This window comes from Perognathus longimembris, chromosome 4 (genome assembly GCF_023159225.1).
Source record: "Perognathus longimembris pacificus isolate PPM17 chromosome 4, ASM2315922v1, whole genome shotgun sequence".
In the NCBI taxonomy this organism is placed as follows: domain Eukaryota; kingdom Metazoa; phylum Chordata; class Mammalia; order Rodentia; family Heteromyidae; genus Perognathus; species Perognathus longimembris.
Genome location: NC_063164.1, coordinates 15,046,914 through 15,070,532, shown reverse-complemented (window position 1 = coordinate 15,070,532; position 23,619 = coordinate 15,046,914). Strand labels below are relative to the sequence as shown.

The following is a 23,619-nucleotide window of genomic DNA, read 5'->3' as shown; positions in this document are numbered from 1 at the left end:
TCAGTTGTAGAAGTTATACAGGGCATTTGGAAGACGGTGCAATAAATCCAGAGGTCACAAGAATTTACATTACTCTAGCTCTTATGTCTCCCATAACTGGTATGCACAACCAGTTAAAGTAGCAAAAACAAAACAGTAATTATTTCTAGACTGTGAGTCAGGAAATGTATAAGGTCGTAAACATATAGACCTTAAGTAAGTCATTTAACCTCTCTAAGGCTCTATTTCTACATCTATAAAATAGAAGTTTAAGGGCTGGAGAAATGGTTCAAGTACACTGGTAGAGTGATTGCCTAGCAAGCATGAGGCTTTGGGTTTAAACCCCAGTATCACCAAAAAAATTAATTAGTGGGAAGCTACAACTACCTAGCTCTCAGATCCTTTCCATATATAATAAAAATTTCCAAGTCTATAAGGCTTGGCTATGATCCGCTGAATACCTAGAATACTAGAACTCTTGAAGTAGTAGGTTCCAAAACATCAACACCTTTCTGGGCAAGCACCTGGATTCTACATGCTTTCTCATTCCATTCTACAGGGCTCTCCTCTCCCCAACAGCATGAAAGAGATGAAACTTCAATTTTACAAATGAGAAAATTGTGACTCTTACAGAAGTGATTTGTTCAAGGCTGAAAAATAACCCAGATCCTTAAATACAGCTCTAAGAAGCAAAACTGAACCCACAGGCCACATGGTCACAATTTTCACAAAATCCCCTGGCACATTTGTATTTATCTCACAAACTTATTTGAGAACCTACTACATCTAGGTACAACTATACAGAAAGGTACTCAACAACACCCTTGCTTTGAGAGTCCACAGATCAATGGAAAAGAAAGTTATATTCTTAGCTGGGTACTGGTGATTCACGCCTATATAATCCTAGCTACTTGAGAAGCTGAAATCGGAAAGACTGAAGTTAAAGGCCAGCTTGGGCATACACCCAAGGCTCCTCAACCAATAGCTGGGTGCAGTGGTGTGTGCCTGTCATTCCAGATATGTGGGAAGCTGAGACCAGGAAGAATGCAGTTCAGACCAGCCTGAGCAACAAAGACTAGAATCTCAACAGAAAAAGCTAACATGGTAGCACACACCTATCATCCAAGCTATGATCAAAAGCATAAAAGAACATGCTGCAGACCAGGTACATGCCTAGGCACAAAAAAGCAAGGCCCTATTTCAAAATAGCAAGTATAAAAAGATCCGGAGGCATGGCTCAGTGCCAGCAAATATGATGCCCTGAGTTCAAACCCCAGTACCAACCAAAACAGAAAAGAAAATAAACAAACAAAAAAGCTGTAGTTTTACAGACACATAAACAGTATATTACAGCGTCTTAAGTCACAAAATAGCACTACAAAACCAAGGTTCTATAATAGGCATGAATGAATGTCTCCCAAAGAAGCTAAAGATGAATAGCAGCTTACAAGGTAGATTAAGGACAAGGCCTCAGGCATTCTAGCTAAAGGGAAGAATGCACAGAAAGACATAAAGGCAAGAGAAAATAGCATCTGGAAAAACTGAAAGTCACTTTATATGTCCAAAGCATGAAGCGCATAGAGTAAAATGTCTATAAGTCAAGCTGGGTACGTATGAAACACTTGATCAACAGAGAGAGCCAACGGTCAGCCTCAAACTATATTAATCTCCCCAACTTATAAACAGGAGAAGCTGGCTCAAAGAAAAGTGACCTACCAAATGTCTGTGTCATAACAGTTTAGCAATCTCTTTCCCTATGAGGATCTGAGACTCTGCTTTAGGACTCAGCTGCCATGTTTCCTTCTTCCCTGGAGTTACAATTGCTTTCGTATATGGACTGGCCACTAAGCTCACATGTTTTGCAAGAATTATAGCTTAGTCAATATACAGAGACAGATTCCAAATCAAGAATACCTGCTTTCTACCTAAGCACTGTGAAAAAAAAAGTGCTAACTTCAGGTCTTAAAAAGGTGTGAGACTCAGTCTTTGTCCACAGATAGCTTACAATTAGCCTGGGGGATGTAATATAAAGATGAACAATCTATATATCATATTATAATAGCATTAGATACTTACAAAGTATCCACCTGGTTAATGTGTATAATTAGAAATGGAATAATAATACTAAACGACTAACTATATAACCAATAAGTCCCAGAAGAGTTAGAAAAGGAAAAGACCAATATTGACTGATACTATCAAAGGTCACTATTATTAATACTCCCACTGTTTGGCATTCAATAGATATTTCTTTTGGCCAAACTCAATCCTTAGAAGGGAAACCTAGGCAGAAGCTTCTGACAGGCCACAATTATCTACTCCCCATTCATTCCTTTGCCAGTCCCCTTGTATAAACACTGTGATTTTCCACAGTCTGCTGTGCCCACAAGACAGTCCCCAAATGGTAGCCCTGAGCATTTTTACCTTCCTTTTCTGCTGGATGTTGAAAAGCCTGGATGAGACACAATGACTACTCTCTCAGTCCACAATCCAGATCTCAACAAACAGAAGTTTAACAATTGGCCAATCAAGCCTGCCAAGATTAGAAAATGAACCCCACTTCTCATCCCCCATGCCCCATATTTTAATAGAGATGTTTTATGATTGCTAATTAGTGTACTCTCACCTTTCACACTCTTTCCTCCATCCTTCTCATGTACAGCTCAAACTGTATCTAACTTTCTACAGGCAACTTTTCAGGCAACATGCTTCCCAATTACATATGCCACTTAACACCTAAAAGTCAGGTTACTACCCAAGCACTTTGAGTGCCAAAATTTGTAAAAGGAGAAAGGAAATAACAAACACCCTACCTCTACCATAAACTGTTCCAAGAAAGAATTTTCTTCAAATGGCTCAGTCTTCAATCGGCCTATAATTAAGAAACAAAGAGAAACCTGAGTCTGAGGAGTTTCCTAGCTGAGAGATAGAAAAACAAAACAAAACAAAACATTGCCCAGGCCTTTTTAGCAAAGAAGAGAAAGATATGACATTCAGAAAGCCCTATTCTGATGGGAGAAAATGGGTTAAGAGTATGTGGGCCAACTGCAGAAGGAAAGGGCAATCAGCAACAAAGGCAGATTCGGGGGCATCACCTGCTCTGGGAGATCTTCCTGTTTCGCTTTGGTCTTTGTGGCAGGAATTATTCTGAAGTTGGAGCTATCCAGCTTCCTGAACTCTCAGTTCAACAGTACTCTAGTACTATCTTGCATATCCCTTTCCAGAGTCTTTGCTTCTTATTACCTAGGACAGGTATGGACAGGGTCATAGCTTCTGTTGGCCACGTGGGCTCCCGCCGGCTGCTTCTCTTAAATGTTATGTAGTATCAAGTTCCCACTTACTTGCCCAGTACTCAGCACCTCCCCTAAAGGAAGCATTTTTCATTTCTTTTCTTCTATTTTTCTGGTAATGGGGCTTGAACTCAGGTCCTCGCATTCACTCAGCATACTTGCTCCACTGGGAGCCATACTTTCAGCCCTGCTTTTTGCTAGTTAATAAAAAACGAGGTCTGTGGGGCTTTTCTACTTAGATGAGTTTTGAACTAAATGATTCTTCTCCTCTGAGATTCTAATCTCAGCCTCTTGAACAGCTAGAATTACAGGTGTGCAGGCCTAGGGAAGCACTTTTCTAATACAAATGAGTCTTTCCCTTTTCTAAGACCCTGGGGTACCTATACTACTCCCCATCCAGTTCTTCCAAGAATTGTCACTCACCTCGGCTCAGCGTTGCCCCACTCTCCTGGTACTCCTGGATCTCTAAGTCTTTCATTCGAAGCAATGCTGCTAGCTCCCTCACGTGGTCCTGCAAGGCCAGACTCATGCCCATCAGAGGACGAATCAAATGTTGGGAGACCTTTGATGAAGAAGAGATATCAACTAGCCAACAGATGCTTACAGAGTAACCCCTACTCCTGAATTAGGAGTACTTTAAAAATACTGAGAAATGAATGTTTTCACAGTATAGTTTCATAGATAAGCAATTCATGAGCATGGACATACAAGCACAACAATTAAATGTGCTAAAAGAAGCTCAAGGACGTTGTCAGACAAAGTGTGAGAAGAACAAAAGAACAGATAACCTAAAAATATGATTTTAAAAGGTGTGATATGGTTGAGAAAAGTGTTGGGTCAACTCATAGCAGAGGCTGAGATAAAAACAGACGATCCTAGTAACCCTGGAGAAAGTGGGTATGGCTACAACAGAGCACATAGGCTGGGCATAACAAATGACATAAATCAACAGACAGTGGATAATTTTAAGGCTCAAAAATTAGATCCAGACATTTATTAAGAGCCATTTCAGGGCTGATGTAGCCCGGAGTAAGTCCAGAGTTTCAACCTGTTTCCACAAATGCAGCAAAGCCTGAGGTTATTGCTATAATAGAAGCCAAGCGATTATCAAGAGACTAGCACAGGAAGAAATAAACCAACCCCCTACACACACCTTGCTTTTAACAAGGGGTAAGAAAAGATGCAAGTATAGCTGTATTGCAGTGCAGTGTGGGCGAGCTCTCATATAATAATGTATAGCTGTAAAGAAGAATCATTTAGTTCACCTATGCAAGGTATCCATTAGCCTCCCAAGAAAATTACCTAAAATCAATAATCTATTTGTGGCTAGAAGATGTCATCTGAGTTCCTTTCTCTTCCCTTCAGGAGGTACTAAGATGAAAAAATGCACTAGATCAGGGGTCAGAAAGCTTTTTTTGGTAAATGCCAGGTAGTCAATATTTTCAGCTCTGTGGCCCATAGAGTTCCTGCCACAACTACTCAGCTTTGCTGTTGTGGCACGGGAAAGCAGTCACAAACAACATATAAACAAATGAAGTGGCTGTGCTCCAATATAACTTTACAAAAATGGGCAGCAAGCCAGATTGGCCCAATGGCTATAGCACATCAATCCCAGCCCTAGATCTAAGGAGCACTTTAGGTTTTTCTGTTTGTTTTTGTGGGGAAGACGGTACTGAGGTTTGATCTCAGGTCCTTGCACTTACTGGGCAAGTGCTCTTTACTTAAGCAATGTTTCCAAGCCTTGAACTGTTTTTGGTTTTTTGCTGGTCCTGGGGCACTATCCTGAGCTTTAGTGCTCAAGGCTAGAACTCGATCATTTTGTGCCACAGTTCCACTTCTGGGTTTTTTTACTGGTTAACTGGAGATAAGAGTCTCACAGCCTTTCCTGCCTAGGCTGGCTTTAAACCACAATCCTCAGATTTCATCCTCCTGAGTAGCTAGGATTATAGGAATAAGCCACTGGTGCCTGGGTTCAGTGCCTTATCTAATGAAATACAATGCCAAATCAGGCAATTGAAATAATCTACCCTAATGGCTGGATAGCCTCCCCCAGACCTTTTTTATCAGTAATATTTTAACTTCTCAAATAACTCCATAGAATTGGATGATACCATGCTGAACTACTAAGATATAACTAATTTCATGCTTTCCCTTAGACAAAATAGCCTTGCTCTGTTCTCAGACTTGGATGAGTGCATAGAAATCATGAAACTCTATGTTAATAGCCATAAAAAAAAGAGTGGTACATCTAAGTAAATAGACCAAAGCAGAGTCACAGACACAACAAGGAAAAATTATGCAGTGCTTTAGGAGATCAAAGATTCCCCTTCATTCACAGGTACCAAGAGAGGCAACTCCCAAGTTAATTCAACCAGCCTACTATGTGCTCTGAGGCCTGGGCCCTCCAAGAGCTCCATATAGATAGAGAGGTCAGGAAGTGTGGTGGATACAGAAACAGAAGTTGCCAATCTTACCCACAGGGGAAAAAAATGTCTTCCCATTTCCCATAGAAATGTTTACAAATCCTAACAAGAGGAGGACGTCCCCAGATGAATCATACCAAGTAATGTAATGAAGCAGGTTAACAGAATGCTATCAGAAACTTAGGTTCTAGTCCTGGCAGTGCCAGCAGTTTGATATGTAAATTGATTCACCTCAACTATTTTCACAGGCCTTGTCTTTTTCAAAAGGAAAAACAATGGGTTGGGATAGGCTGCTCTCAGTGGCTCACTGTAAGTCTAAAGCAACGTTACCTATATTCTCTTACTTAACCCTCAACGTCCACGGTAAGATTATAATTAGTACTTTTAACTGAATCATGCCCGATACTAGTGGCTCATGTCTATAATCTTAGCTACTTAGATGGCTGAGATCTGAGGATCATGGTTCAAAGCCATCCCAGGGAAGGAAAGTCTATGAGACACTCATCTCCAATTAACCATCAAAAATCCAGACGTAGAACTGTGGCTCAAGTGGGAGAGCACTAGCCTCGAGCAAAACGATCAAGGTCAGCACCTAGGCCCCAAGTTGGAGCTGCAGGACAGGCACAAACAAACCCTAAATCATCAAATTTCAGTACTTATCCAAGGTAATAGAAGTAGTCTGAAGATAATGAAGTCAATCGTAGTTTCAAGTCTGCTGGGCCCAAAGCCTAAGCTCTTACTACGACTAAGGAACCTTGGGATGTGACTTCTAGGAATGGCTAAAGTGGTGACAAAGCTGAACGTCAACATATAGAATATCAAGAATTTTATAGAGGGGCTGGGGATATAGCCTAGTGGCAAGAGTGCCTGCCTCGGATACACGAGGCCCTAGGTTCGATTCCCCAGCACCACATATACAGAAAACGGCCAGAAGCGGCGCTGTGGCTCAAGTGGCAGAGTGCTAGCCTTGAGCGGGAAGAAGCCAGGGACAGTGCTCAGGCCCTGAGTCCAAGGCCCAGGACTGGCCAAAAAAAAAAAAAAAGAATTTTATAGAAGCTGAACAGAATAGTATACAACTGTAGTCCCAGCACCCAGGTGGGTAAGGCAGGAGGATGGCTAGTCAACGCTATAGAATTCACCTGAAGCTGATATAGTCACAATAGAATTCATATGAAGCTGATATCAGTGATTGCTTTAGAGAAGGGAAATGAGGATCTGGAGAAAGGGACAAAAAGGAAACCTTTTTCTCTTCTTTGTATACTTTTAAATGCTGTTGGAAATGTTTGCCTTTGGCATGAATTACCCATTGAAAAAAAAAGTAAATGAAAAATATCACAAGAATGAGTAATGCTCAAAAATTAGACCCACATGACCTCACAGGCACATACACTAGCTTGATATAGTATCCACCTACATCCTTACCAGTGTCCGCCGCCGGGACTTCTTCCCTCTAAAGGTCCCTCAGGTTTTAGGGTTTCCCTGGGGTGACATACTGTTTTTAACAGTGAGTATTTTATTTTACCTGAAATTACAACTGTTAGTCAATTGTTCATAGCGAACTTCTTCTCATGGCCAACCAAAAACTTATCCTACTCGAAACACTTCCTTTCTTATTGGAGTTCCTCAGGTGGAAGAATGTACTACAACGGCTGCTTTTTCTTTGCATTTTCTGACAATTATGATTATACCACTCTTGTTTACTTCATCTTTTTGTCTTCCCCAGTACAAGGGATAAACCCAGAGCCTGCCTGGTATAGGCTAGGCAAGAACTCTGTCACTGAGCTACACCCCGGCCCATTCTAATCATTGGAAAAGAAAATATTGGGCTCTTCGGCTTGCAAGGAGAGATGCTTTCCCAATCACTCTTCTGAACATGTAGGACTATGTAAAGCAAAATAAGACCAGGTATGACTTGGATTCCCAGAGGCTGCCCAGATGTGTGAGTCGCAGAACACTTGAGGAATTATTGGGGAAACAGTGCCCTCTGGTGTCCACTCAGGAAAAGTCAAGGGTTTTGAACGAAATAAACTGCATCTAAAACAGGACAGAAGATTTCTCAAGAAATTCAATTAAAACGAACAAATGTGAGTGACTACTCTAAGCTGGGCACTGTGGATAAGCTTTAGAAATTCAGTAATGAAGCATGCTATATGCATATGGAGTTCCAGCTACTCAGGCGCTGGAGATCAGCATGTACAACACAAGGAGATGCTTAAGGAAAAAAAAAAATTCTCTACTTGTGTTGTAACTCAATTGTAGAGTGCTTGCCTAACAAGTATGAGACTCTAAGATTGATCCCCAGGTAATAAGTACATTTCTTCTTGGACAATGTCACCCCTTCCTTCTTCCTCCAGTTTCCTCCTCCGGTCACTGCTCATAGTTCATTTCCACTGAGTATCTACTGAGTATCATGCCTGCTTTTGTTCATTCTTCTATTCTCTCTATTTCTGCACCTCCATTTGCCCCCCAAAAGGCAGGGGGGGAAAAACCAACCAAACAAAACAGAACAAACAAAAGCAAGACAAACAACAAAAAAGTTTCCATTTCCAGAAATTCATTTCAATAAATAGAATTTTAATGTTCAGAGGTGATAGACCTTTGGGTTCCTCCACTAAGAGTATCTTCCTTTACTCTCACTGTTTTTGTGTGAATGCCTAGAGTCCTGTATAATTTATCAGGCCCCAGTATATTTTTATCTATTTTTGATCTACATATGAGAAAAAACAGGTACTGTTGTCACTTTGAGATTAGCTTACCTCACTTAGCATGATTTTGTTCTATGTCCATCCATTTCCCTGTGAATGATATAATATCATTTTGAAACTAATTCTTTTTTTTGGCTGTCCCTGAGCTTTTTATTTTTTATTAATTAAATTTTTTTTTGACACGGTGTTGTGCAAAAGGGGTACAGTTACATAATAGGGCAGTGTGTACATTTCTTGTGATATCTTACACCCTGTTTTTCTTTCCCTTCCCTAGATCAGGTAGAGATATATACAATACACAGTGTACCAAAAACATGCAGTAGCCACGTGGCCTATGCCAAAGGAAATTCACCTAGGACTTTAAACGTAACATCAACAATAGAGTTTGCTTATCCTTGTCTTATATGAACATATATATATATATATACATAGCTTTTGAGCTATTGTGATCCACTGAGAGGTCTATTTTTGACCTTTATATGTTGAGTAGTTGTTTGGTTTAAGTTACATAATGTAGGGTCGCTGACCCAAACCTGTGGGAAATACCATTTGACAAGAAGTTTTTGGTTTCACAGACCTGGTCTCTACTGTCTCCCCCTCCCCCCTTGAAACTAATTCTTAATGTCCATTCTTGATTTCTTTTTTTTTTTAAGCCCCCATCCTGGGGCTTGAACTCAGGGCCTGGGCACTGTCCTTGAGCTTCTTTTGCTCAAAGCTAGCACTCTACCACTTGAGCCACAACATCACTTACAGCTTCTTCTGTTTATGTGGTGCTCAGGAATCGAACCCAGGGCTTCATGCATGCTAGGCAAGCACTCTACCACTAAGCCACATTCCCACCCTGCATTTTCTTTCTTCCTTTTTTTTTTTTTTTGGCCAGTCCTGGGGCTTGGACTCAGGGCCTGAGCACTGCCCCGGCTTCTTTTTGCTCAAGGCTAGCACTCTGCCACTTGAGCCACAGCGCCACTTCTGGCCATTTTCTGTATATGTGGTGCTGGGGAATTGAACCCAGGGCCTCATGTATACAAGGCAAGCACTCTTGCCACTAGGCCATATCCCCAGCCCCCCCACCCTGAATTTTCTAATAGAAGCTCTTGGAGCATTAAAGTTACAAGAGAGAAGAGGATGCGATCTTGCAAGTCCCTCAAAGTGAACTTTCAAGTCAACTAGACCAGTTATAATCAAATTCCAGCACATTCATTTCATAAAGCGGTTGGCCTTTGGAAAGTTACCTTCAGTCTCAGTTTTCTGCTCTGAAAAAAATGGGAAGGATAATACATGTCTTGCAGGGCAGTTTTAAGAAGGTGAGGTAATGTTAGAAAGGTACTTAACATTGGCACAAACTCTACCCTGCTTCAGAGGGATCTTAATAAATCACACGTTGAATCTTTAAAAAAAAAACTCCTGTCTTACATTTTTCAATGAATTATGTTACATTTGGGATAAAATCCAAACTCACGGGAATCCTTTAAGACCTGGCAGCTGCCTACTTCCTTTCTTTTCATGCTTTCCTGTCCATATTATCAAGTTCCTTAACCGACATCTATAGTCATCTCTACACCTCCTGCCTAAAATGATTTTATCTCTTTATTTTCTCCCAATTAGGTCTACTCAGCATCAAAAATTAGCTTACAACTCTCTCTTCAAAGAGGTTTCCTCTGATCCTCAAGCCATCCTAGGCCTATCTCAATGAAAGAACTGACCATATTTTATCTATCTGTCTCTTCTCTAAATACAAACTCCAAAAACAAGCTATATTATTTCTAGTTAGGATACTCAATAATGAGCGCAGAGAGGTTCATACACAATAATGAAACACAGGTGTTCATAAATGTTGAGTAAATTAGGGAATAAAAGCGCTCAATAAAGTGTGGAGATTTAAAATGCTTGCAAGCAAGGGATAATCCAGTCAAGAATCATCTTTGTAACTGGGCACTGGTGGCTCACGCCTGTAATTCTAGTTACTCAGGAGGCTGAGATCCGGAAAAATCACAGTTCAAAGCCAGTCCAGGCAGGAAAGCCCCTGAGACTCTTATCTCCAATTAACCACAAGAAAACTGGAAGTGGCACTGTGGCTCAAAGTGGTAGAGCAATAATAGCCTTGAGCTGAAGAGCTCAAGGACAACACCCAGACCCTGAGTTCAAGCCCCATGACTGACAAAAAATAAAATAACCAATACAAAAAAAAAAGGAACTGTTGGAGAAGCTCAACTATTAAAGGACTTGCCTAGCTGGCAGCTGGTATCCCTACCTGGACCCCATGTTTGAAATGCACTTACCAAGGAAGGACTCGCCTGAATACAGTGGAAATGCCAGTAGAAGGGAAGACCCGAGAGCTCACTCCGCACCCGCAGAATCAGTGCCTCTGCTAGGCGATCGCAGGAGAAGGCAGCAGCTTCACCGGGGTGAGCGTCATCTTTCAACAGTGGGCGAAGCAGATTTTCCAAATGACAGAGAAAAGCTGCAGGAGGAGCAGTCAGGCGCTTGTTCAGCTCCTAAAGAGACAGCAGTTGTAGACAGTGAGGATGCAAAAGGGAAGCAACTCCCTCTTAGGCAACAGCAAGTGAGAGCCCTTGTTAACATGAAGACAAAGGGAATGAAGAAAGGGAGAAAGAAGTTAAAAAAAAAATCTCTAGAAGAAAGAAGGAAATGAAAAGAATAACAGAGATTAACTGGCATATAAGACACTTTTGCCTTTGCCAAGATCACTTTACAGAAAGCCTGTACAGATCATATAGTGTAGATCGCATTATGCATTATCATGCATAGTCCCTCTCTTTTCCTACATCTCTTTTACTTTCTCCCTCTCTCAATCTCTCTTTCACACACACAAACACACACACACTCACACACACATATCCCACTGCTACAGGTAGACCTACAGGACATGACAGGTTGAATACTTCTTGTCTGAAATACTTGGGACGAGACATGTTTCAGACTGCAGGTGTTTTGGATTTGGGATTATTTATCCATAGACTTTACCAGTTGAGTAAACCTAATCTAAAATCCAGAATGCTCCAAAATCCAAAACTTTTTTGAGTTAGCAGCACTCAAAAAGGCTCAGAGTTTGGATTTTTTTCAATTAGCAATGTACAAGCTATATATGTCTTCAACAAATTTGGTCTTCCTTGCCAACCTAAAAGTGACTAAGCTACTTGGTGTCCCCTAGTGTTCACCAGGAAGGAATCACAGTTGGGCTTCAGAGGATCGACCCTACAATCCTAGCTACTTAGGAGGCTGAGATCTGAGGATCATAGTTCAAAGTCAGCTGGGCAGAAAAGTCTGTGAGACTTATCTCCAACTAACTAACAAAAAGCTGGAAGTGGAGCTGTGGTTCAAGTGTACAGTGCCAGCCTTGAGTGAAGAAGGCAAGGGATAGCACTCAGGCTCTGGGTTCATACACACACACACACACACACACACACACACACACACACACATCACACATCACATCTCCCACCAGCGCACAGTACTATTTCTCTTCACATTTACCTTGGCTCGCTGGCTGACCACACTAGAGTCCACTTGTTCGTGCCACACCTGTTGAAGATCTGACACCAGCAAGGCATAGCCTTTCTTGGTGATATAAGCCTTGGCTAAGAGGGAGTTCTCAGCAAGCTGTAGCCATGCCCACGGTTGCATCAACAGGCCTTGCTCCAGCTCATCCATCTGTGGGAAAGTCCAAATTTAGCATAGTGACTTCAGGCTGAGTGAGGAAACCATGCAGGCAACTCTATATCTACTAAAACCAACCCTCCTTGATAAAATAGAAGACATGAATTTATATTCTCTTATATAACCAGCTGAACAGCAATGGTACTACCTCTTGGTTACTTAAAATCCATTCAGAATCATTTTCCACATTAAGTTCCTAGAAGAAAATATTTCTTTTCCATAGTGTTTAAGCCTTACCATATAACATAATGTAGAAACCCAAGCCCTGGGCTGGGAATGTGGCTTAGGGGTAGAGTGCTTGCCTAGCATGCATGAAGGCCTGGGTTCGCTTCTTCAGCACCACATACACAGAAAAAGCCAGAAGTGGTGCTGTGGCTCAAGAGGTAGAGTGCTAGCCTTGAGCAAAAAAAAGCCAGGGACAGTGCTCAGGCCCTGAGTTCCAAGCCCTCAGGACTGGCCAAAAACAAAACAAAACAACAAACCCTAAAAAAAGAAAGAAACCCAAGCCCTGCTTACTGAATCCTTACTACAACCCTAACAAGCCTGCCTCTCTCTCTCTCTCTCTTTCTCTCTCTCTCTCCCTATCTCTATCTCTCTCCCCCCCCTCTCTTTTGTCCACGACCAGGATTTGAACTTGCTATCTGATAACTGGTTTTGCTCATTGGCTGGCACTCTACCTACCTGAGCCACACCTCCAATCCAACCCTAATAAATATATCAATGATATTCTTTTCCAGAACTTTCAGAAGAGAAAAGTAGTTCTTGTCTTATAAAACACCCTAAGTCAGAAATATTAAGGGGGGCTGGGAATGTGGCTTAGTAGTAGAGTGCTTGCCTAGCATGCATGAAGCCCTGGGCTTGATTCCTCAGTACCACATACACAGAAAAAGCTAGAAGTGGTAGAGTGCTAGGCAGTGCTCAAGGCCTGAGTTCAAGCCCCAAGACTGGCAAACACACACACACACACACACACACACACACACACACGGCAGAAAATTCAAATTATTTGGTCGTTATCTAAAAGCAAAGCTTTGGAAGTTCCCAGTAAAACATAAAAAACAAAAATAAAAAGTTCCTCAAATAGCAATTCTTCAACTAAAGTCTATGCAAGTAGATCTTCTAGAATTTTATGAAGACTCTGTGTATATATATATGTATGTATATATATCTTTATGGAAGAAATCTGTGACTATCATCAAATTCATTTTTTTGTGTGTCCAAGACTGGGACTCTTGATCTGATGCTTCTACTCAATGGCTGACATTCTATCACGTAAGCCACACCTCCAACCCCGTCATCAAATTCTTAAAGGAATCAAAGATACACACACACACACACACACACACAGTCAATAAGCAAAAGAGCTAGATTTTGTTTCAACAAAGGAACAGAAAATCATGATTATAAAGCATGACTTATCACAGAGGAAAAGATACATCATTTTCACTTAAAGAATCACAAATATGGGGCTGGGAACATGGTAGAATGCTTACCTTGCATACATGAAGCCCTGGGTTGGATTCTTCAGCACCACACATATAGAAAAAGTCAGAAGTGGCGCTGTGGCTCAAGTGGTAGAGTGCTCGCCTTGAGCAAAAAGAAGCCAGGGACAGTGCTCAGACCCTGAGTTCAAGCCCCCAGGACTGGCAAAAAAAAAAAAAAATCACAAATATCCCCACTCCCAGGCATGGTCATCCCCTCTGTATAGGCTGGAAGTTCTGGAAACTGGTTTTCCTGCCTCAGCAACTAACATAGCAGTCTTGCCCTGGTAGATTTTCAATAACTATGGCTGCTTCTCCTGTGGGGTTTTTTTTAAGTGATAAAAGCCAGACATCCATGGCTTATGCTACTGGTCATATTTCAGGAGGCTTAGATCTGAAGATCACAGTTTCAAGCCAACCCAGGCCAAAAAAAAAAAAAATCCCCAACACGTTATCTTCAATTAACTAGCAAAAATGTGGATCTGAAGTTATAGCTCAAGTGATAGAGTGTCAGCCCTCCAGTTAAACGAGCAGAGTGAATTTGAGGCCCAGAGTTCAACCTCTGTATCAAGCAAAAGATAAAAAAGGGATGTAACTTCCTTAGTTTTTCTTGTCCACAGATACAAAGTAAAGGCTGGCAAGTGCCAGGAGGTAGAACTTAGAATACAATAATAACAATAGTAATAATAATAGTCCTTGAATCTAATGAATGTCTGGTCAATAGTCACTTTCAATTCAGTCTAAATCTTCCTGAGTTTTCCAAGTATGGCTCTGACATTAATTTGTACTCTAAATGCACAATTTAGTCCTGCAACATAATGACATTTTGGTCTCAGATTGTATACATGGCAGTGGTCCTATGAGACCATATATCTTAGTGACATCACTGCCATCTTATTTAACATATGTATTGCATGGTGTTGACACAATGATGAAACTGCCTAGCAATGCAGTTCCCAAAACATCCCCATCTCAAGGGACACATGACTGCATATATGGTGGTTATTTGCAGCAGCCTCAAAAACCTGTATTTGGAAATGGTATTTCCATCACATTTCCCATGTGTTGTTCCAACAGGGCCAAGTGGTTTGGGAATGACTAGGCTGGTTCTCACTGGACAAGAGTTCCACATTGTCAAAGTTCACAAATGCAAATAAAGCTGCCAAACCCTTAATCTCCCTTATAGGAATTTCCTTATGCTAAGAGTCACCAAAATTGGGTCTGTCGTCCTAGCCACTCCCTTTATTACATCCAGGCAGTCAGAACCCTCAAACTGATGGTTTCTATTCCTTTCAGGGGAGGAAGAAGCTTAAAAGGAGTACCTATGACACAATCCGACACATCCAACACCAGATGCAGGCCGGGCGGCCCGTTCAGAGCTTAAGGCCTGGGCTGAGGATTCAGCTAGCTCAGCTAAGAGCCCCTGGGTTTGACCTACTACGGGACTGGGGCCAGGGGCAGGGGTGGCGGGGGGTGGGGGGTGGGGTGGGAACTGTGAGTCTGAGATCTCTAAATTCCAGTCTTCTTTAACATTCACGTTAACCATATTCACCTGTCTAATACTCCTGTACAAGAGAGGGGGGGGGTGGGAAGGCAACAGCCAGAAATGGCACCTGAATCAAGTTTCGCTTCTCTGCCAGGACGGTGGGAAAGGGGGGAATGCTTCGGAGCAGTTCCCATAACGCCCAGCAGAGGGCAGTAGGGCTCTAGGGCCCATCCCGGCTAGGCCACGCCCTGTCCTCTGGGAGAGAGTCAGTCTGCGGTCGCACAACCACAGCCGCACCCCCGGGGGGGGGTCACCTGGCGTCCAGCTCTCCACCTCGCCATCCGCTTTCCCCCTTCCACAGCACCGGCCGTCCTGAGACACGGCGCTAGACCCCTCAAGAGGTAACGAAGCCAATCCCGCACCGTGCAGCCCACCGAGAACGGAGCCCGGCGGAAGCCCAGCAAACCCCATCGAGCCGCCGGAGGCGGACTGCGCACGCGCGGCCCCTCCCACTCACTCACGGAGACCTGCCCAGAGCCCCGGCTGCCCGGTCCCTTCTGAGAGGGAGCGTGAGCGAGAGAGCCCGGGTAGGACCCACCCCGCAGGTCCAGGTAGCCCTTCGCCGCAGAGCTGTGCCCAGACCCTAGGCCCGATGGGAGCCCGATCCCACCTACCGTCAGCGACCGGTGAAGTGCGCACACTCCTTGCCGCGGGCCTGCCCTCCCGCGCAAACCGAAAGGCCTAGAGTGGGGGCCGCCCCCTCCCCCCACCCCACGCTGGAAGGCGGGGCTTGGGTGGGGGCGGGGCCAGGGTGGCAGGGGCGGGGCTTCTTGTTTATTAAACTGGGAGCACCGGGAGCCTGGAAGAGCGAGCGCTGGGGATCAGAAAACCTCACGGGCCTGGAATTAGTAAAGGAGTGAGGGGTAGCGGCGTGTCTGAGTCACCCTGGGGCTGGGAGTGTGGCGGTAGAGTGCTCGCTTAGCATGCATGAAGCCCTGGGTTCGATTCCTCAGTACCACATACACAGAAAAAGCCGGAAGGGGCTCTGTGGGCTCAAGTGGTGAGCAAAAAGCAGCTTAGGAACAGCGCCCAGGCCTGGGTTCAAGCCCCAGAACTGGCAAAAAAAATTTAAAGTAAGAGTCACTCTGGCAGAGAAAGAATACTGGATGAAATACAGGACAAGGTCACCTGGGTTTGGCTTTGTCACTCCAAATCCAAGCTCTTCCCACCCCTACTGGTCTAATGTTTTTGTTTTTGGTAATAGCTGAATTGCACTAATCTCTGAGGTCCTCACCATTACTGGAGGTGTTAAAGAGCAAAGTCTTTCAGGTCCTGTAGTCTAAACTCGTCCTTTACCTCCTTGGCCTCATTTCTGTCTCCCTACACTCAAGTACTCATGATTCATCATCACCACTGAGCAACATGAAACCTCACAGCTCATTACTTTGTACAAATCATGTCTTTGTAAAAGCTGGATTCTTGGGACTAGATAATTCACCCCATCTTCTTTCCAAAACCCAAGGTCACCCTTCCCACTGCTGCACTCATAAAGCCTTTCCCACTACTGGCAATCAGAATGAATTACTCCTTCCTCTTTGCTCCCACAACATGATTTCCATCTTTATTACAAATTGCCTTCTGCTTCACATTTTGGTTACATACATCACAAACGTCTTTTTAGATCCTAAACGCCTGGAGATGGCAGGGACCCTATCATATCCACATCTGTGGATGCAGGACCTTGAATAGAGAGGGCACTCAATAAATATTTAAATGAATGCGAGGGTTCAAGTGGTATTGATAGTGTTCATAGGCAAAAATTTCATTCAATCATTCATGGCCCTTGCTTTCCAGTGGTTAGATCTAATTAAGAAAAGGCAACCCATCCTTTTGGGAAATGAGACCCCTAGATGGGTCCGTAGTCCATGTACACACAATCACACTAGCTCCACACCTAAGCAGGAAATAGAACCTGGAAGCTTACTCTCAAGCTGGGAGTTAAGGGTAAAATCAATGAGGGCAGGAATGGTAGCCCAAGTAATTACTGGACTCTAAGCCGTTCTCTGTTGGATGCAGGGGGTGGCTCCTCAAAGCCAGGCAACAAGTCTGCTCCCTCTCCTGGTTCCGCGTTACCTCCTTCCTCATCCCCAAGGTCTTCAGTCACTGGGCAGAGGCATCGGAGGAATGAGGGGATGCAGGAACATAGGTTTTGGATGGTGAAAGGAAGCCCATACTCTTGAGCAGCCTTCTCCCTGTACTTCTGAGGCATTCTAGCCTGTTGGGCAGTGAAAGAAGTTGGCAGCCCTTGACTTAAACCTCGCTCAAGCCGTGTGCCTGAAAAACAGTGGCTGGTAAGGTCATTGCCCCTCTAGGGAGTGATGACTGCTATGTTTCAGTCTGCTAGGGTTTGGCTTCAACTTACCAGAAATAGTGTTCTCTAAAAGGAATCCCAAGAGTCCTGCTAGGAAGATTGGCTCTGCCAGCAGGGAGCGTAATAACACATCCAAGGGACTCCAGCCTATAAAGGGTTGGGGGCAAGAATTCTAATGTTGGAATTTTAATCTTGTCCAAGGCCAAGGAGTCTTAACCTTCTAGACGTAAACTCAAGTCTTGAACTAAGAATAGATCTTGAATTATTTCCCCCTCCCCTTACCTTTTGTCCATCTGCTCTGCATTTCTCACATTAAGGTCTTTTCCATAAGATTTTTGCTCTCAACACCTTATTTTCTGAGCCTCCATACACCCTCCAGATAGGCTTTGACTATTCTAGGCTTCCTTTCTCTGGAAAGTTTGGTATTAAAACTTCCAACATTATTTCTTACCTTTTACATCCTATTCGATAGCCTCTCTCACTGAACCTTAGTATTACTGACATTTTGGACCAGATAATTCCTTGTTGGGAGGAGCTATCCTTTGTGTTGTAGTATATGTAATATTTTTCTGTGTTTGGAATACCAGTAGCAATCTTCCCTTCCCCCATCTATAGAAGTAAAAAATGTCCCCAGACATTAACAAACATCCCCCATGGGGGCAAAATCACCCACAGATGAAAACCACTACACTAGAAAAACTAAGTTATTTGTTCCTCTCAGGACATAGCCTGTGATTTCTTACTTCTATGTCTGTGTTGGTGCTTCCGCCAAGTACATTTAAATCTTTCCAGCCTTCAAGACCAGCTCGGTGCTGCTCGATCACTTCAAATGAAGCACCGCAGCCTTTAATCTAAACTTTTCTTGTTATTTTCTCTTTTACTGGCCTATAATCCTAAGAGGCACCTTTATATCCCCAATGGTCGGCATCATGCTTCATTAATATTTGTTACAATGAGTACATGGACTTTTTATCCCAAATCCCTTAATAGAGTATAGGGCTAGAAGTCCAGACATGCTGAAACCTCAGCCTGGCTACTGAAAAATTCCTCCTTCCCTCTGACACCCACCTGTGTTGAGTGGGACCGGCGCTTCCCGGAGCCATCTTGGCAGCAGTAGAGCCATGAAGATGGAAAAGCCCACAATGAAGACATTCCGTCCAGAGTCAATGTCAGCCAGGTGGAAGCGGGAGAATCCAGCAGACAGAACTACAGCCTGGGTCACGCCCAGCACACCACCTGCCCCAGACAGAAGAGATCAAGGGAGTGGGGAGAGAGCTCGGGGTATTGCAGGGTAGGCCAGTTGTGATGGGGAAGAGATGACCAAAATGTTTGTTTATGATTCTGCAAGAAGCTCAGTCAAGAAGCCAAGATGTCGGGCTGAGAAACCGAGGGCAAGCTGACAAATGCTCTAATCTTCTCATTCAAGGAGGCTATTTTAAAAGAAAAGGCACCAGCCCTGGGGTTGGGCCACACTAGAGATTAACTGCCTCAGTACAGACACTCACCAAGAACAGGCAATGGGATGGTGGTGAGGAGCTGAGCCAGCCCTGGGGAGAGCCCAAGTCCCACGCAGAGCAACCCCACTATGTAGGCCACTCGCCGAGATCCAGCCTGTGTGAAGAAAAACGTAGGAAACAGCCATATTCTCAAGTCTTTGCCTCTGTTGCTCTTCATTATTGGATACCAACTTAACTGTTACCCTTCCATAAGTATCCTGGCTACTTTAAAGGCTCCTTCTTTGCTTAGCCAATATTCCACGGCTTGGTTGTCTGAAAAGCACTCATCGCTCTGTGAAATTATCTTCCATGTTTTCTCTTCTCCCTCTGTGAAGTCCCCAGTTAAGCAGGGCTTCACCTGACTTGTTCTTCCCTGGAACCACAGCCGCGGGCAAAGCACCTGATATATGTGATGTGATGTTTTTCTTCTCCATACTCCCAGTCCCTTACCATTTCTAAGCACTTCCCTATGTGAGATCCTAGGTGTGGGCTGCCTTACTGAATGTTGGGTGAAGCTGGAAACCATGCCGTATGAGTTCCTTTTCCTCTCCTGTATCTCCAGTACCCTACCCTGGCCCCTTGTCCACCTACCTGGAAAAGACTCACTGTGCCCACATTAGAGAAGCTGGATGCAATGCCCATGGGACATCCCAGAAGCCCAGCCAGCATACTGCCCAGGCCCTCCAGGCTCAGCCCTCGACTGCAGGCATGTGGAGGTGGAGGAGGTAACTGCAGCAGCTGGCCACACAGGGCATAACAGCCCAGGGAGCTGGTGGAAGCTGCTAAAGCCATGGAGATGCCTGCAGCCAAAGCCCTGGGTGTCAACAAGGGCCAGTCCCACTCACCTGGAGAGGGAGAAGGAGCCACTAAGAGGCCAGGCTCAAGTTTGGGGTATCCCTCTGCCTCTGATAGCTGTGTCACAAGAATCACAGATGTCCCAATGTCTTTGAAACCACTAAACTCTAAAGGGAAAGATCCTTCCCCACGGCTTACAAGGTCTTCTCTCACCAGCCTCATTTCCTGACGTACTCCATCCTACTTCACTTAGCCACACACACTGGCCTTGTTTTTAGGACCTGGGTTTTCTGTCTTCCTGACCACTACAGGGTTTTTGCATATGTTCTCCCCTCTATCTAGAATGCTCCTCTCTCCTGCCTTCTGTTCAGATGGCTCCCATTCATCTTTCAGCTCAATGACCATCCATCAAAAATATCTTTTCCAGGGGCTGGGAATGTGGCCTAGCGGTAGAGTGCTTGCCTAGCACACATGAAGCCCTGGGTTCAATTCCTCAGCACCACATATACAGAAAAATTCAGAGGTGGTGCTGCGGCTCAAGTGGTAAAGTGCTAGCCTTGAGTAAAAAGAAGCCAGGGACAGTGCCCAGGCCCTGAGTGCAAGCCCCAGGATTGGCAAAAATAAAAAAAAAATTCCCAGCCTCCCTGGCTTTCACCAGTTGTGGATATATCACAACAGCAATTTCAAGTTTAATTTTGTGCCTATCTGATTAGTACCCATAAGTCACCCAATAGGTTGACATCTCCATGAAGGCAAACCCTGCATCTGCCATGGTTATCACTTTTCTCTTTCCATATACTAGCACATACTTAGCATTAAACTGAGGAGTGAAAGGCTGGACTTGCAGCTCAGCATGCTTGCTTAGCCTGCACAAGGTCCTAGGTTGATCTCTACAACTGTGAGAAATAAGCAGACAAATGAGCAATTGAAATGCCCATGGGGATTGGCAATATAAATGTATAAATTGGTAAGAAGCATCAGGAGTGAGCAGTGGGGCTGACCAACACTGCAGATGTCTCTTTAACACCAACCCAAATAAAACCTTTGATGAGAATGGACAACCCCTGAGGTAGACATTTCCTCTTGAGTTCAAAGAAACAGACCCCTTGGTTTGAACAAGAGAATGGGAGCCTAGAAGAAAACTTACCCGGGTGAGGTAGCCAAAACCATGGTGCTTTGGTGGAGGCGGAAAGCTTCAGCGGGGGAGTGCTGAGATCCAGAAAGGCAGAGACAATCCACACACAGGCCACAGGGAGCAGTACCTGAGGGGCAAGACTGAGACAGAACAGAGCCCCTCCCCCAAACCTTCCGAGCCACGTTTGGTGGGCTAGGCAGAAAGTCAAAAATAGGGGACTGAGGGAGCATTGCAGGTTGGCTCTTCTAACTTCAACTGCCCAGCTCCCCACCTACCGAGAGGAGCCGGAAGGCAGGAACGTGGATGTGAGTTGAAGAGGCTGAAGTTGGCCTCCAGGGCCACAGAGGCACCTGGCAGGAACCCAGGTGCTGAGAACAGACCACCATGAGCAGGATAAGCCTAGGAGAGAAAAGGAGCTTTGGAGGCCAGAGGCAGCAGGGTCCTGAGAAATGGGCCTGGAAGTGCAGAATACCATAAGAAGGGTCCCAGAGAAGGAACCTCCCATGGTAGGTGTAAGAAGGCACCCTGGGAGACAAAAAACAACAACAACAACAAAAAACAAACAGTGTGAATGCTAGGACACCAGATAAATCCAGGAAAGTCCTCAAGTTCCAGATCTCATGAGTGTCCCTGTCCAGATTGTTGCCAACTCTGATAAGCCAGCAATTTGGTCTTCCACCCCCACCCCCAGACCTGCACATCCCCTATGATCCCCACCCCACACCTCTCAGGACTCACGTACAGCAAGGCCAGGCCCCAGTGAGCAGAGCAGAACTGTGCCACCTCCCTGTGGACAGACAGCCCTGCCACAACCAGGCTAGGTGCCAGCACCAGGGGTCCACAGAAAGGGAACACACGGCCAGGGGCCCCCAGCAGCCCTAGTGTGCTCTGCAGCAGCCCGGATACCACCACTGCCCCGGACACCTGGGAGAGGAGAGGAGAGTTAAAGTTGACCTGAGCCTTGCTGGAATTCTAACTCAATTCAGGGATACATCCCCTGTCCAGACAGCCTCCCTCATGGCCTCTTGGTGCTTGCATGATGGAAATGAGTCTTCCAAGCCTGGACCACCCGAGCCCTCTTGCATCCTGTCTTTAAGTCCTCACCTCTCGGAGAGATGTGTTCCAGAGCTCCAGGCCAGGGCAGCCGGGCAACCTGCACAGGTGTAGTGAGAGGGAGGCTGGGAGGTGTTTGGGGGCACAGAGAGGAGAAAGATAAATGGAATGGAGACCTATTGCTCTTCAGTTCTAACTCATGCTTGGCATAGTCCCCAAGAGCCCTGTAGTGCCTGGAAGTCACACCACTGCCCAACCACAATCCTGAACACCCCTCTCCCACCTGTTTACTCACGGGAGCACCCAACCCCTTCCCTACTTTGTCCACCCTTGCTCTGTATACTCACTGTTCCCAGGGGTGTGTACAGCCAGAGGAAACTTCTGAGTGGTCAGTACCAGAGCAGGAATAAGGAACTCAAAGGATGGAGCCTGGACAAGAGGCAGCCTGTAGGAACAGCAGCCCCAGCAGTGCTGGAAATATGTGGCAGCCAATAGTTTCTTCTCCTCCTAGGACTCTCCAGGGGGTGGGGGGGGTTCCCTCACCTGCTGCCTATGCAAGTTTGCAGGATGGTAGATATACCACAGGAAAAGAAGCTGGAGGCCAGGAGCTGAGCAGGTGAGTAAGAGAGCCCTCCTGGGGACAGACTGTGAAGCAGAAGCAGGTGGGAGGCACTGAGCAAAGAAGCCAGGACCAGGAAATGCTGCAAGTAGAGAAATAGGGAAAGCCTCAGAAATTGGTGAAAATACTTATTTCTAGAGTTGATGTCACGTGGACTCCGACACCTCCTCCTCCCCCCCTCCCCCCAGCCAGCACCAACTCCTGCACACCTCTACCTCCTACCTGCAGAGCCAGAAGACAGCTGAGGCCCCAGGTGGGAGGTCGCCATCGAAAGGCCCAAGAGTGGGAGGAGGGGTTCTGGGGAGCAGGCAGCAAAGGTGGCAGGGGAGCCAGGGCATTCTGGGAGCCCATGGACAGGAGTGAGATGGGATGGAGAGGTGGTCCGTTCATGCTGCCCTGCCTTTGCCGTGTTTGGCTGCCTTGTGCTAGAATTAAATAAAGGGGAAAAAGAGGTCAGAGTTTGGGTGAAGCTAGCTGCCTGGAGTGGGGAAGGGGTGGGAGTGTCACTGAAGCGGAGCGAAGGGATGAGGGCTTGGGGACAGGACATGGCCCTTTCACCTTTGCCCAGCACTTGTGCAAATTCCATCAGCCATTAACTGAGGAGCTGAGCTCTGGACCCCACCCCCAAGGAGCTTCATCCAAATCCCATTCCAACACCAGGACCTGGAAAGTAGGAGGGTCGAGGAAGAAACCTACTAGTACAACCTGGAGACATTATGCATATTATTCCTTCCCACCACCACCAGCATATCAGACCCACAATTCTCAGCCCTTCCAGAACAGGCCCTGGACAACCTCAAAATGAAATTATAGCCTACATTCCACATGACAACAACGACAACTCTGTATGTTTACTATAATGCAAAAGAGAAAATTTACATGTATATATTTCAATATGTGAAAGTTTTTACACAAACAAATCAGAAGACAATGTACCCACATAAAGAATCACTGTGGATATGACATTTAAACACTGGAGGCTGATAGTGACACTTTTATTAGCAACTCATATGACCCAAGCAGTACTGACACTGAATTGGTTTTCCAAGATGGTGAACAAACACTTAACAAAATGAACAAAACAAGTTCAGCTTTAATTTACATGGTT

At 44.9% G+C, this 23,619-nt stretch overlaps 2 protein-coding genes across 5 annotated transcripts in view; both read right to left on the bottom strand.

Annotated features, from left to right (window-relative positions):
* Nhej1 (non-homologous end joining factor 1) overlaps window positions 1-15,795 on the bottom strand; it is a 95,031-nt gene extending 79,236 nt beyond the window's left edge. For 2 of the 3 annotated variants that reach the window (XM_048344730.1, XM_048344731.1), the window contains exons 1-5: window positions 15,340-15,795; window positions 11,893-12,069; window positions 10,677-10,892; window positions 3,693-3,831; window positions 2,793-2,851 (exon numbers count right to left, since the gene is read on the bottom strand). In XM_048344730.1, the coding sequence (XP_048200687.1) occupies window positions 2,793-2,851; window positions 3,693-3,831; window positions 10,677-10,892; window positions 11,893-12,069; window positions 15,340-15,513 (765 nt within the window). In that variant the 5' untranslated portion in view covers window positions 15,514-15,795. The remainder of the gene's footprint in view (window positions 1-2,792; window positions 2,852-3,692; window positions 3,832-10,676; window positions 10,893-11,892; window positions 12,070-15,339) is intronic. The other variant, XM_048344732.1, reaches the window with a different exon arrangement.
* An 841-nt stretch (window positions 15,796-16,636) lies between these two features.
* Window positions 16,637-23,017, bottom strand: Slc23a3 (solute carrier family 23 member 3). 2 transcript variants are annotated; one of them, XM_048344728.1, is made up of 12 exons: window positions 22,734-23,017; window positions 22,436-22,593; window positions 22,240-22,337; window positions 21,944-22,017; window positions 21,582-21,763; window positions 21,115-21,238; window positions 20,852-20,966; window positions 19,501-19,754; window positions 18,919-19,024; window positions 18,482-18,649; window positions 17,465-17,560; window positions 16,637-17,376 (listed from the first exon to the last, which is right to left on the bottom strand). In XM_048344728.1, the coding sequence occupies exons 1-12, from the start codon at window positions 22,899-22,901 to the stop codon at window positions 17,084-17,086; spliced, it is 1,836 nt and encodes a 611-aa protein (XP_048200685.1). In that variant the 5' UTR covers window positions 22,902-23,017; the 3' UTR covers window positions 16,637-17,083. The 2 variants fall into 2 exon arrangements, with proteins under 2 accessions (XP_048200685.1, XP_048200686.1); XM_048344729.1 differs by lacking the exon at window positions 19,501-19,754 and having other exon boundaries at window positions 20,852-20,897; window positions 21,115-21,207; window positions 22,734-22,936.
* Window positions 23,018-23,619: the final 602 nt, after the last annotated feature.

What these genes read in the sequence shown, in the direction of transcription:
- Slc23a3 (XM_048344728.1), bottom strand. Translation starts at nt 22,901, where the DNA reads ATGAACGGACCACCTCTCCATCCCATCTCACTCCTGTCCATGGGCTCC. An exon ending in TGTACACACCCCTGGGAACA is followed by an intron (nt 22,018 to 22,239) that starts GTGAGTATACAG and finishes AACACCTCCCAG; the next exon opens with CCTCCCTCTCACTACACCTG. An exon ending in GTTTTGGCTACCTCACCCGG is followed by an intron (nt 19,755 to 20,851) that starts GTAAGTTTTCTT and finishes CTCCCTCTCCAG; the next exon opens with GTGAGTGGGACTGGCCCTTG.